At 38.7% G+C, this 14,737-nt stretch overlaps 1 protein-coding gene across 1 annotated transcript in view; it reads right to left on the minus strand.

Moving 5' to 3' along the window:
* The window catches only part of LOC149187200 (3-phosphoshikimate 1-carboxyvinyltransferase 2-like), a 35,196-nt gene that overhangs the window by 10,379 nt on the left and 10,080 nt on the right, over nt 1–14,737 (minus strand). Inside the window, exons 2-6 of the mRNA XM_089411310.1 lie at nt 11,258–11,502; nt 10,946–11,099; nt 3,388–3,602; nt 3,009–3,126; nt 2,680–2,890 (exon numbers count right to left, since the gene is read on the minus strand). Coding sequence (XP_089267436.1) covers nt 2,680–2,890; nt 3,009–3,126; nt 3,388–3,602; nt 10,946–11,099; nt 11,258–11,502 — 943 coding nt within the window. The remainder of the gene's footprint in view (nt 1–2,679; nt 2,891–3,008; nt 3,127–3,387; nt 3,603–10,945; nt 11,100–11,257; nt 11,503–14,737) is intronic.

Raw genomic sequence — 14,737 nt, forward strand, 5'->3', positions numbered from 1 at the left:
GAGCTTGACTAAGGCATCCCACATCTCCTTAGTTGTATCTTTACCTGCAACATGAGGGACTACATGATCCCGTAGGTCATCTAGGATCATCCTCTTGGTCTTGGCCATCTGCCTTTGGAACAGTCGTAACTCATCTGGATCTGAAGGTTCTGCAACACCTTTCTCTGCATAATCCTTCAGTCCAAACTCGTCCAACAAGAACATTATCCGGACTTTCCAAACACCAAAATTTGAGGCACCATCAAGTCTATCCAACTCTCTCAATCCTACTCCAGCGTGTGTCATTCTGGCTACTTAGAAAGCGCACCAACACCTGCCCACTAACAGTTTTGTAGTCCTTCACAAGAGGCTGTATTTAGGGCCTGATTCACTAGCCCACTTAGGCTGCCACTTCTTCCTTCAAGGGATCAACCACTAGGCCACTTCAAGTCAACCCTTCTTACTGCTGTCAATGTCCTTTACAACAACTAATCTAGGGCTGCAAAGACACCTTACTGCTGCCCTCCAACAGACCTTCAAGATGCCCTTCAACTTCTGTTCAAACTGAACTATCTATCCACTGGCAAACATCAAGATTCAACATAAGAAGAGCAACATATCTCTGCTATCTCCTTCTCGGACCTGTGCTTTACTTCTGTGGAACTCGGCCATGGTTAGGGCTGCCGTAGCAGCTGCTACAGCCCTATTTCTGTGGCCAAATCACCTCACAATCACTGTGGCTTCCTCTCTTCTGCAATCCTTGTGATGTACTCGGCCTAGAACAAGGATAAACTCCTTCGTCCAGCTCACAACTGAAGTTTTGGCCACCTGTAGCAATCACAGAGAACTGCGGCCCAAATTCATGGAGAAATTTGCCACTAAAAACTCGCACAAACAGTCCCAAAACTTCTTCTAGATCTCAGCCTGTTCCTCTCCTTGAATCTGCCCAAACAATCACAAGAAGTAGCCCCAAACAAGTCTCCTCTTCACTGAGCTTCAAGGTCTGCGGCCTAATCAGATGTTTTTCCTCTTACGACGAATTGCACTTAGGTGATCTTAAATCTGTTTCAAGCTCTGATACCATATATAAAATCCACGAAATTCTGATCTGCTAATGTGAACAGTCTGAAAAAACATTTTCTTTTCATATAAACACAGAAGTTTTCTACTAATATTTGCAGTTCAACAGGAACAGAAATAAACACAATCACACAATTGAAAACACAGAATTTTAATAGGGAACCCAACTCGGAAAACCATCTGCTTGTTTATAGATACAAACAGAGCAATAGATCTCTTACAAATACAACTGTTTCACTTGGAGAATACACCCTTCTCCCTGCTTATCCTAAGCATGAAACCCTTGCAAGAATGCAGACCACGCTGCCCTCTTTCCTTTCTCTTCCTCTGCTCCAAATTCCTAGCGCAAACCCAAGGAACCAAGTCCCTAATTCCTTGCGCAAGAGCTGCTCCTTTAGCTCCAAAATTCTAACACATCAGCAAAAGGGAAATCTGCCTTCTACCAACTCGCACAAGCCTCCTTGTCACGCTCGCTTACAAGCTTACACACAAAACTGGTGCATACAAGAATGAATACAATTGTTCCTTCGCTCCTCCTTATAAGCTTTTTGATTAGGCTATTACTGGCAAGTTCTATTTCAGTAAAGTCGAACTGTTGATTGACTAGTTAACAGAAGCTCACTGGTTGTGTTAACTCGTCCTTCGTATAATTTAGGAGTCTGACTCAATCAACTCGACCTTTACCCAAAATAACTCACTAGAGGACAACAATTGAGCCTTCTACAACTGCATAAGTCAAACTGCTTCATGCACATGTCCTAACATTTAGGAATTCGCCCTAAATTTTAGGAACCCGTTCTAAATTTTAGAAATTAGCTCCTAACTTATAGGAACTTGTGCATGCTAAGGAAAACCTGTTGTGGTCTCTTTGACTAAGGCACAAGTCAAAGAAACCCTTTTTTCTACCATTTTCAACATGCACTATGAACAGGGAGCCATCCATTGACTATCCAGCACATTTGGCCCATTCCAGGCATTCCTAGAGTTCTGATGGTCTGCCATGACACAGCATGCTAGGTTGTTCAACAGTAGGGGAATGATGCCCAAGTTGGCCTCTGCCACTGTAGCACTGGAAAGAGAAGTTGCTGCAGCTCACCCTTGCCATTTCTGCAATAGAGAAGCCTCCAGAGGAGCCTAAGCAGGGAAATGAGAGCTTGGGGTTTGCAATACCAGATCTGGAGCCAGCCAACATGGCCAGGGGCCCTCCCCTAAGGACATTGATGAACCCCCATCTGAAGCAGGTCTCATCCCATCGGTTGTCAAAGTTATGATTGCAGATATTTGTTCTTTTCCTTATTTATGCAAGAAGGCTAGAGTTTATTGTTATTTATAACTTCCTGTCACCTGGACTACTTTTAGCTTTACTGTATGCGCAAGTGGCAGTTTTGATTTTTAGTATGTTTGTGAATGGAATTAATTGTGGGGCTTTTCCAATTTTGATATAGCTGGTGGTGGCTGCTTAGCAACCCACTTTTCGTTGTATAAAATGCCCAATATGTACATTACTTGTTTTCATAAATAGTTAACATTTTATTCAAAACAAAACAAACAAACCAAAAACTGAAAACTTTCCACCAACTATTATTATGCTCGCAGCTCAATGTAATCAATGGAACTCACCATCCCTTATGGCTGTCGGACCGTCAGCAAAAAGGGCAACCACAGCCAGAGTCATTGCAACATCTGGCATTTTATTCATGTTAACATCAATACCATGCAAACGTTTTCCCTTTGACACCTCAAGTGGTGGACCAGTTACAGTCACGCTATTTTCAGTCCATGTGACTTTTGCTCCCATTTTCTCAAGTACTTCAGCAAATTTTACATCTCCCTGTGATTTATAACATACAAACAACAAATTCATCATTAAGTAATCTTTACAATATAATTAATACACTCGTGAATAATTAATTCTTCAATATTTCCAACAATATAGCACTAAGGTCTACCTGCAGGCTGCTTGTGCCACAGCCTTCTACAGTAACTGTACCACCAGTAATAGCAGCACCTGCAAGGAAGTAACTAGCACTTGAAGCATCACCTTCCACATATACCTTTCCTTGTGACCTGGTTGATATAAAGCAACATTTGTATTACTGTATGAAAAAGAGAATGTTTTGTGCAACATACTAAAATTTTTCCCTGCATGATATATGTGAGTTCACCACCACAATATTGCAAACCACTAGTGTATTGAAAGGTATTGAAACCTCCACAAGTCAGTAGCTCTGATTGCCTAAATATTAACTATCATCTAACAAAAAGGCCATCAAAACAATGAGTACCATGAAATGATTCAATTGGTACACAAGTCATGTTAAAACTTACTTGTAAACTTGGCCACCTTTTATAGAGAAGCGCTCCCAACCATTGTGGCGATCTACTTTTACACCAAACCGCTCCATTAGTTTCAGTGTCATATCAACATAGGGAATAGATACTAGTTTGTCAACTATTTCAATTTCCACGTCATCAAGAGCCAGAGCAGCTGTCATGAGCATAGCTGTCAGATACTGGCTGCTAATAGAGCCTGAAAGTTTGACCTGGGAGACAAAATGTTATTCAGTCAGAAAATGTGCCAGAAAAATATCTTCTATGATAAACCCACCCTGTACAAACCCAAATAAAGTAATTATCCTCACATTATCTATTATCAATTAATAACAAAGAACTGGTTAATACAAGTTTGATGCTGCAGGAGTTTCAAGGTGCTATAGAATTCCTTTCGTTCTGTTTGTATAAATTCAAGTTTCCTTCCAAGCCAATTTCTCCCTAAATCCACTGCATAGCATGCTACCTTGCTAAATTGTATTTGTTTCAGTCCCATGAAAAATTCAACAGAATTTTAACTAATAAAACTAGCATAATTGTAATAAGTTAATAACCCATCCCAGACATGAGTATTCCCCTCTACATTATGATTGCAGTGAGACATGAAGTTCCTTATTATCTTCCTGTTTCTAAGCCTACCCACTGTGTAAGAATCAAATAGGATTTTGCATATTATTTGTGTTCAACAAACTTGATAATTTGATTCTCCAAGGAAAAATTTTAACCTGTACATACAAGATCAACCTACTAAAATAATCAGTCCTACAACAGAAGCATCACTAAATCAAATCATTTTACATAAGTTTCATTCAATTGTTACTCTGAAGATATATCGCTGCCAACTTGCAAGTCCATGAAGGATGGTTAAACTTGCCAAGTCATTAATAAATTCAAATTTCAGCAGTGTTGTACAATGCCTGTGAGGTAATTCAGAAATGAAGTCTTGGTCCCATTTACATTCTATGAAGACAACCTCTAAAATGTGTTTTGCACACCACATTTACAAGTTAATCAGTAGAGATGCAAGAAATCAAGCAAAATAATAAATTAGTCCAGGTAGATAAAAATTGATGCATTAAACATTTTACTGTTTTTATCTCTGTAAATCAGGAAGAATGATGATGTGAGAACCCTCAGCCTGTTTTGGATCACTTTTGAACAGGTTCTTGCCAGGAATAATTAAAAATTTCCTCCACAGCAGCATTTGTAGCATTCGCATTTTCAGTGGAAGCAGTTACTCCCCAAGAAGCCTCAATATGTACTAGAAGCCTTTGTAGAGTGCCACTAGAAATGTTAATACACAAATTTGCTACACTATTGAAGATGTATGTAGCATTCACATTTTCAGTGGTAGCAGTTACAAGAATCCTCAATATGTAATAGACGCCTTTGTAGAGTGGCACAAGAAATGTGAATATACAAATTTGCTACACTATAGAAGATATATGCACCCATGTTGATTATCCTACATGCCTGTCTTTCATATTGAAGGCAGATTGATGAGCACTTGGCCATTTTACATCATGCATACCCACACATTTCAATCCTCAAACTACATAGACCAAAGCGACTATTTTACAATATGAATAATGAAAGGGTGTGGACAAAGGAGTTAGATCCAAACTCCTGAGCAAGATGAGAAAAGCATAGTTATACACTTATCTCGATACATGAGATCCAAATGGGTTATAAAGATATGTCCGTGAAACTTGAGATTATCTAGGTGGAAGTGAAGAAAACGCTTACTGAAATTGATGGCTTGAGCCTTTTTAAGAAAATTCAAGTAAACAAGGACAAAATCTTCCTTCATGCAGAACAATCATGCCCCAAGTATTGTCCTGGCTCGGATTTCTCCCAGTAGGCAAGATCTATCCTATTAGTCATAGATGGTGCCAGGCTGATGTCGTCTACGTAAAGAATGACATGCTGGTTGACTCTGAAAAGGAATTACAGTGATTAACGTGCAAACACTGAAAACAATATAATACAAATCCATAGAGAACATTTTAGAGCATCTCAAAGTGGTTGTTGCTGATGCACTTACCCACTAGTGTTGGACATTAACTGTATTACACTGTTTCAGAATTTTTCTGGCAAATTTGATGAACATGCTGTGCGGCTGCTGATAATTAAGAGAAACCCCATGGGAATCAAATAAAAAGTAACCTAGCATGGCTTAAAAGGGATCGTACAAAGAAAGTTGAAACAGACTTACTGGGAGTCTTTTGTGTTCTACACGGCATATGGAAACCACAGCACAAGAATGGAAAGTTATTTAGAAACTACACAACAAATAAGACCCATGGCAAGAAATTTTAGCTCTAAACTTGTTAATATGTTATTCAATTATGGATATTAGAACATGGTTGAATGGGAGAAGCAAGGCTGGGACCTCACCGTAATGCTTATCGTTGAGATATTGAAGTTGATATCATAACATGCGAGGCAGATATGGTGGACATCCTCTGCATGCATGCAACACCTATTGCCTTATATGTATGGATTTGGCATGAAATCACACTTGGCACGAAAGCCACGGTTCAATCCTTCAGTCCAAAATTTGCTGCACACTTGGGACCACTGGACTCTTTTGGGCTCAATGAAATGCGTAGTACTTGCTGTGGGACGATTGCCACCTTGTTGGATGCATAGAATAAACGCATCCTTGGCTTGTTCTTAATAAATTGCTGTTCTTTGACCTGTTGTTAATAACTTTTGAAGAGTTGTTGTCAATGCATGATTTGCAGAACCACTATTTTTAGTGGTAACGCATTTATTATACAAAAATGTATTCATATCATTCACAGGTAACCTATACCACCTATGCCATATATTGCTCTATATGGAATCTGAAAATCCATTGTACAGTGTAAATTTTAAATCCAGAGCTTGACTGTGAGTTACCCAGGAAGGGTCGGCTAATGTGTTACATGCCCAAGAGAAGTGTGAATTGATCAAATCACTCTAAAGTGAAAAAGGCTATTAAAGCCCATCGATGTCTTCATTTATAATTAGCTTGGTTTTGATTTTGTGAAAATCTAGAGGGAGAACCCTCGTGACAAGTATATTATCACCGGTTTGTGCCCACTGTCTTCTGTTACTATTGTATTTAGAGGAGTAACATTTTTCAAACTATAATTATAAGCTGATCTTATGTATTTTTTTTAATGGTGAATGTGTTTGTCATGCTGATAATCTACTGCTAGTATAACTTCTGATTGCTTGATTCCATACCCTAACCACAATGATGTAACAAGTTTGATAGGAAGTTCCCAGACAACACATCTTAAGGTTACAATGGTCAGATCTGATGTGAAGCGCAAGAGATGATTATGGCTTTCTGTTTAAAGACTGTACACATTATCAAGATTACCCAACAATGGCAGTCCAGAAATCCATTGTACATAGTGTAAACCATAAACCTACAGTTTGGCTGTGAGTTACCCAGGAAGGATTGACCAATGCGTTACATGCCTAAGTGAAGAGTGAATTCATCAAATCACTGTAAAGTATAAAAGGCTATAAACACTCATCCATGCTTTCATTTATAATTAGCTTGTTTGATGATGGTGGTAGTGCCTTACTTCAAGGTGTTGCTCATTGCATGGTTGTATGGTATGATGGGGCATGGCTATAAGGAAGAGCGCTCTACCATTTTATGTGTCTATTATATTTTTATAATGATGTTTGACAAGATAGACAAATAATTTCATGAAGCACTTACTTATTTGCCATGCTTTGCAGCGCCCTAGGTTTCTAACTTTCTGGTGATAATATGCTACTTGACTCTTGTAGAAGAGCGCCCTAACTCCTAAAGAGTCTATTGTACTCCTCCAATGATATTCGATGAGATAGACAACAGATATTGTAGAGCACTCACTCCCTTGGTACATTTTGGAGCAACCTAGGGTTTCAAGCTGACATTGGCATTGCTGATGGCATCACTTGATTAGAAAGAGCACGCTAGGGTTTATAGTGTCTATGTTGATCTTGCTAATTGACAAAATAGACACTTACTCTTCCCCATCATCACCATCACCACCTTCTTCAATGGTCTTCTTTTTGCCACCTCCCTTAGATGAAAAAGAAGAACCCTTCCTATGGTAGGTCCAAGGTAATTCTGGTACAATGAGTCACAAATGCTCCTCTTCTACTAACTCCCACTAACTCCAAACTTTCCTCTTTGCGTTCCTTTGGGGCTCTGCTCATCAACATCTCCCTGTCTTCTCTTTTCATTGAGGATTTTCTTCTTCGACCACATACTTGAGCTAACAATGGTATGAACATCATCAGGGAGGGTTGGTTCTTTAATATTGACACTAGACCTATGCATAGGAGCATGTGTTCTATCAATTCCCCTAGCTTCTTAGTCAATTCCCTCATTCTCTCTGATTCCTTCTGCTTGCTTCTCTGCTTCAGCAAAACAAGTTCTGTAATTGATTGAAATCACATGGGTTTTGAATATCCCTTTGGGATCAGAACCCCTAACCATATTTACCTCCTTGAAATCAAATGTATTAAGATCACAGGCTACCTCAACTAAATTTGTAATGCTTCTAAAAATGAATCATTTGCATTTAAAAGAGGCAAAAATGAACTATTTCTTCCTTTCCCAGTCAAAGAAAATAGACCACTTCTCATGCTGCCTATGAATCTCAAACAGAAAGAAACAATCACATACTAACTTTGGAAGAAAGCGCAGATTTCTTTTGAATCCATGCGACCTAATGTAAGTATAACGTACATCCTAAACACATTCATCCTTCCTTGAAAGAAAGTTCCAAGCTTCCATGGTCAACCACTCAGGTTCCCTCCCAATCAACATATGCCTAAAGCTTCCAACCAAAGCATCTTGAATTATGTAAAAATGGAAGGGGGCTTTGTGTCTTAACACGACCAGATAATGGCACTAAACTGGGTCTATCACAAAATTAATTTCTCCTCTTGCCACCAACCTCTGAAAGGCACTACACAAAATGAACGCAAAAACTGCATATGAAGAAATGAAAATGCTCTTGTTCTTCATGAAAATTGCCAATTGGTGAGCAATCTCACTTGAAATAAGTTCACCTCAATGGAAAACCACGTCCATGTGTAAAGCATACATATAAAGCATACCTGAGTACCTACATCGTATCTCCTCACCAATTAATCGAGCGAAAAGCCAAGCCAATTCTTGATAAGGTTTGGCCAGTTCTTGACAAGGTTTGGAACTTTGGCCAATTCTTGATAAGGTTTGGCAAGTTCATTAACCTCAATCCACTATGCCTTGGAATTGTTTGTCAGCAGTCATGACAACCACAGCTCCAAAATGTTGTTGCCGCCTCCATGGGCATCCAAAAAAGAATTAACCTTGATGAGTCTAGAAACCTTCATCAGTTCCAGAAGGCAAAGCATTCTTTTAAATGTCAAAGGAGAGAGAGCACAAGTGTCTTCTCTTCTTCCTGTACATTTACTGATCTGTGTGTTTGGCATCAAATCACTAGGTAAACCAATGCAATACCTCCCTAAAATAAAATATCTCTGCTGTGCAACCAACCTTTGACAACCTTGAAGTCCAAAGTTTATTTTTCTTTTGATCTTCATCTTGCATTTCAGAACACCAACTATAAGCAGTAGCCCAATGGCAATCTTTGTTATTCTGAGCCAATGAGTTGAGAGTGTCTCAGTGAAAGGGTTCTAGGCTTCTTCTCAATGCCATTTTTCTCTTGGCACAATTTTTCTGTATTTTCCAAATGTCGACCAAAAATCATGCATAGTTAAGCTCGTCCTTTCAAAAATGATGCATCCATCAGATCTCCTGGTACATGACTAAATTTTCCCTAAACAACCTCCTTGTCACTTCATTGCTGATGTACCATGCTTTGAATGAAAACACTACTCGTCATCACAAGGGGTAGTCAGTTGGAATCCGTAGTAAATGCAGAGGGAAAGAGCGAAGACAAGAAGCAAGGTAGAGGGACAGATAGAGCAAAGGATTGTGCATCCGCATGCTAAAATTCATGCAGAATGCAGAATGTGGGATATGCAGAGGTGGAGGATTGTGATAAGCTTCCATGTCCTCATGGAAAAACAGTTGGGAAGGGCAGCAATGCAGATGTGGGATACGGGATGCAAAAGAGGAGGATCTGGGATAGGGGATTCTGCATCTGCATGGAATCTTGGTGCAAAATGTGGGACAGGAAAACAACCAAGTACTCAAATGACTTCTGCATCTGCATGAAAAAACTACTATGAGATGCAGAGACTTATCACTGATCACTAACTGGACTTTTGAAGGCTTGTTCTGCATTGGGGTGTTAGCACCTTTTTTCAATACATGGGTAGTTTTCTTTCAAAGAGCATTTTTTGATGTCTTGCCTAAGGTCTTTCAAAATTACCAAGGTACTTCAGATGACTCAAAAACTAGGGACTAAAGATGAGGAAGGGGAAAACAGGCTGCGAGGAAAACATCATCAACATCCTTGCAGATAATCTACTGCCAGTTTAACTTCGAAATGGCTAATTGCATACCCTAACCGTCATGTTGTAACAACTTTGATAGAAAGTTCCTAGACAACACATCTTGAGGTTATGATGATCAGATGTGATGATGAAGCACAAAAGAAGATCATGGATTTCATGATCAAAGGCTGTACAAATTAGCAGCAATACCCAACCAGGGCAGTCCAGAAATCAACACTAACTATACACAAAGCAAACCAGTGGAGCAATGAACATGGCAAACAACCACATCAGAAAGAATGAATATTTTAACCATCCAGAAACTACTCACTTGAAACACTGGAGTAACATCTGATGATATGCAACATAAGTCGCTCTTCAAAACAACTAGAAGCCCATTATTTGAAGACAATAAAAACAAGCATAGTGGACCAGACAAGACACACCAGTATGATGTACCACAACGTAACTTGATTGGTCAAGTTCAAGCAAAAGGCAGTAAAACAAATGTGAATTAGTTAGGGAAAGGTATAAAATGGCAAGTTTTAGCCATCAATCACCTAATCTTTTGATAGATTTATTCTTCTCTTTTATGTTCAGATTTTTATTTACGTTTTTGCAGGGCATTCAATGGATCAAACATACACTGTCATATTGATAATGATACTTGAATTTTTCAAAGTTAAGAACTTGTGAAAAATGAATTTTCCCTGAGATCCATATCACTGGCAGAATCACATAAGTAGTAGAACAGACACATCTCGCTGATATTGAATTAAGCACACAGCAGTTATTGACGACAGACAGATCCCCAAATCATGAATGAGACAATCAATAATATTGGTAAACACATTAAAGAACTCAAATCTGAGATATATGCACAGCATAGATTATCAGATATTTAATGGGATCTTAGCAAATACTGCAAAGTTCATATACAGTAGATATGTTAGAAATAGAGTTAATTGCAAGCCACCCTTCAAATTGATTAACAGATGCACTTCACCATTTACATGTTCATTCAAAATATAGAGCCCTTAGAAAAACGAATGATCATATTTAAAGTTTTCAGGTTAAAAGAGGTGATAGAAAAAGATAAAACTGGTCTCACCGTTCCCCCAGGAAGACCTCCCTTTGCATTGATATAAACAGGTGGGCAGCGACTGTTCAATGCACAACGAACATCTGCACCAAGTTGTTTGAGCCCTTCAACTAAATCTCCAATAGGTCTCTCTCTCATCCGTGGAACCCCATCAAGAACATAACTAAAAGAAGAAAATTTGACACAGAGGAGATGTGAACAATTGATCAAAGAAAAGACGAAAATAGAAAGAATGCATGAGAATATAATCTAACCATGATATGATGTTAGCATTTGATAAAAAAGGGATTAAAATAGACATAATGTATATGGAGGCCAAACCTTGCTGTTCCACCCGCTGCAGTAAGTGCTGCAGTCAAAGGACGCATTGCAGTGCCTGCATTCCCCAAAAAGAGTTTAATCTCCTTTTGCCTATTTTTACCCACTGGAAACCGACCTGCACAGCCTTTAACAATTGCTTGTTTTTCATCACGCTTTTCTTCAACTTCCAAACCCAGGGTCTTAAGTGCTTCAACCATGTAGTGCACATCATCACTATTTAAGAGATTATCAACTACAGTGGTTCCCTGACATACATCAAAAGAAAAACCAATGTTCTTACAAACAAAGGAAGCATTTCATCCGTCTGATAAAACAAAAATGAAATTCATTGTATACAATAAACACAAACCACATATAAACAGTCTATGATTGACAATGAAATTAGTCCATGTGCAACCTTAATCTCCAGCATACCCTTCCTTCAGATTTTGAAATCCAGGAACCATAATTCAGTAGTGTATAATCAAGACATGTCTAGGTCATGAAAAACATATAATTTCTCATAAAAAAGGCCACACGAGCAATGCATCTTATGATTTCATTGTCTAAATGTAGGATTAGGCAGTCCCTTTGTCAGCCACAAGTACTGTGTCTAAACTGCAGTACTAAATACTATGCTTTAATGTTCTTTAAGGGATTTCATACGAGACCAAATCCTAACTCTTGTTCAATAATGTGATTCAATCAAAGTTGAATAATGTAGTGCATGCTCAAAAAAAAATTGAGTGTCAAGTCAGTTGTGAGATTTGAATCCAAAATGTTGAATAATGTATTGCATGCTCAAAAAAAATTGACTGTCAAGTCAGATGTCAGATTTGAATTCAAATTAGGCTCAATGATTATATTAATGGTGAATAGGAGTTTGCTTAGGGTGACAAATATGAACATCTTATTTTGGGGATTGAAAACGAGCCTTTAGGGGATGTTTGTTGGCAATGCATTGTACTCAGATGAGTGCTCTCGACTACCATTACTATATTCTGTTGGATATTCTTTGTTAGTCTTGGTGTATGGTTATATCCTTCAGGTTATGGTAATTATTCATGCTGATTTCCTATAGTAACCATTAATTAGATATATTTTTCCATCACACTGGTATATGTTCAGCCCTAGGTTGTCACGAATAAGTATTCCAAGTTGAAAGTGCTTAATTCTACCATACTATATTGAAAACTTCAACTAAGCTTCCTAAGCTACGTGATTATACTGACCTCTTATGAGGCACTTCCTAAATTTGTTTCCAAGTATATGGGAGTAAATATATTCACTAAATAATTACCATGACAATGGAACCCTGAGATAAAACATACTATCTATCTATCTATAGATAGAGAGTTGATAGCAATTGATGAAGATCCAAAGATTAGCTCAACCAGTTTAACAATCCGCCCAAAGGCATGTTGCTGATGGAGAGGCCATAAGTTACAGGTGCAAATCTGGTTGAGTCCTTTGGAGTTACCAGCAGGACTTGTGGCTGGCAATTGAGACACTCTCCATCTGGATATTCTGCAGAAGAGGGAGGAATACTGCAAGGTTTTACTTGGGCAAAAAAAAAAATATATATATATATATATATAAAACATTCATGAACTTAGAAACCACTGCTTAAAATCTCAAGGCAGAGCGCTACAAATGACAAATAAGAGCTATATATATTGCTAGTTGATGGACACAGTTGGTTGGTTTGCATAGGTAGTACCATACTGGATAATATATTCATGAACTTAGAAACCATATATATATATTCATGAACTTAGAAACCACTACTTAAAATCTCAAGGCAGAGCTCTACAAATGACAAATAAGAGCTCGATATATTGCTAGTTGATGGACATAGTTGGTCTTGGTTTGCATGGGTACTTCCATATTGGATAATATTGGCAATAAATTTACAGATTCCCTCATACTCACTTCTCCATTGATCCTTTTTGGGTAATCCCAAAGAAGATCAGGAAGGTAACTAGAGATGAGATATTTCTATTTTTTTACAGTAGTGAATTGGTAATGTGAAAATTCCTTGAAAAGTAGCAACTGGAATCAATTCTCCTAACTGATTGTTCAATTTATTAATTTTCTGATTAATATCAAATTAATCACACTACAATTTCCTCGCAAATTAAAATAAACGCTGCGGAAATAAAAAATGCTGGAAACTGAGAAATGCTAGCACACACACACACAATAAAATATGACATCGTTATTTTTGGACAAATGTCCCCAGAGAAACCCAATGTGGGAAAACCCTTGCAGCGGCTGAGGGTTTTATTATTATGCAGCAGTGAGAAATTCTGAGTACAACTGGATGCCCAAAACTGGCAATCCTCTACAAGAGACACTGGCCACAAAAATTAGTGAGACAAATTTGTCACCCGGGACTGATCCAGCTCCAAAACTGGCACTTACTGGGCTCCATGAAACCCATGTGTCAACGTCTGCGTCACACTTGCACAGGCTCTTATACACTCTGCTTGGAAACTGCAACTCATCAAGCCATTTTCCCAACTCAGCATCTGAGAATGACTTGCTAGCCCCTTCCGGAAATTCTCTCGGCCTCCAGCAATTGAATCGACCCTCTGACTGGCCAAATTGAACTCTGCGTCTGAAGCTTCTGCGCAAACCCACTGAGGAAACTCGACCCTCCTGTAGCTGACTCTCTAGAACTAGAAGACTTCCTCCGGACTCACTGTCTCTGCCCCTCTGCCACCTGCTACTCAACCCCTGACTCGATTTCTCCTGCTGAATCACCTACACTGGAAAATCGAATTGTCTAGATCACTGAGTATCTACACTGGTGTGTTCTCCATCTACCCATCGACCTCTTCTTATAATCTCCAGTTGGGACTACAACAACCAAGATTAAAACTTAATCGATAGTTGAGATCATCTCTAAGTCGATCAGTGAGTTTCTAGAGAATTCTCACCTTTCTCAATTAATTACTATTAATTAACCATTTTTCCTACGTTAAACTTAGGAAATTTTTAATTATGGTCAATTAATTTAATTGAGCCATCTCTAGGTGAAATTTCCAGAAACGATTTTTGGATTTTGAAAAACTCATGTGTTTTAGCCTCTCCACAAAGTTTTGAGACTAGAACACCATCTGATGCTAGAAAAATTAACACTCCCTCTTAGCGAGGAAAGTGTTCTCCCTCTTTAGTGTTGCACAATCTGCAACAACACCCTGTCTTTGCAACATCCTCCATACATGTTGTCGATGTCTGACAACTGTAGCTGCCTGCCACTATCCACCAACCACTTCACTAACTCTGATTCATATGCCACTGATTGTAGTTGAACCATGTTGTTGCATCTGTGTTGTTTCTGACACTACACTATACATCCTACATTGCTGCCAACTTTGCATCTGCATTGCAACTCCCTCTCATTGTTGTTGTTGTTACTGCAACTGCGAAGCATACAAAATCCTGAATCAATTGTATCTTTGTGCTGCAATTGTCTCCTGAGCATCTAACTGCTAC

The sequence above is a fragment of the Pinus tabuliformis genome, chromosome 3_1 (assembly GCF_031772625.1).
Source record: "Pinus tabuliformis cultivar Carrire ecotype Pingquan chromosome 3_1, CPIR1, whole genome shotgun sequence".
Taxonomy (NCBI): Eukaryota; Viridiplantae; Streptophyta; class Pinopsida; order Pinales; family Pinaceae; genus Pinus; species Pinus tabuliformis.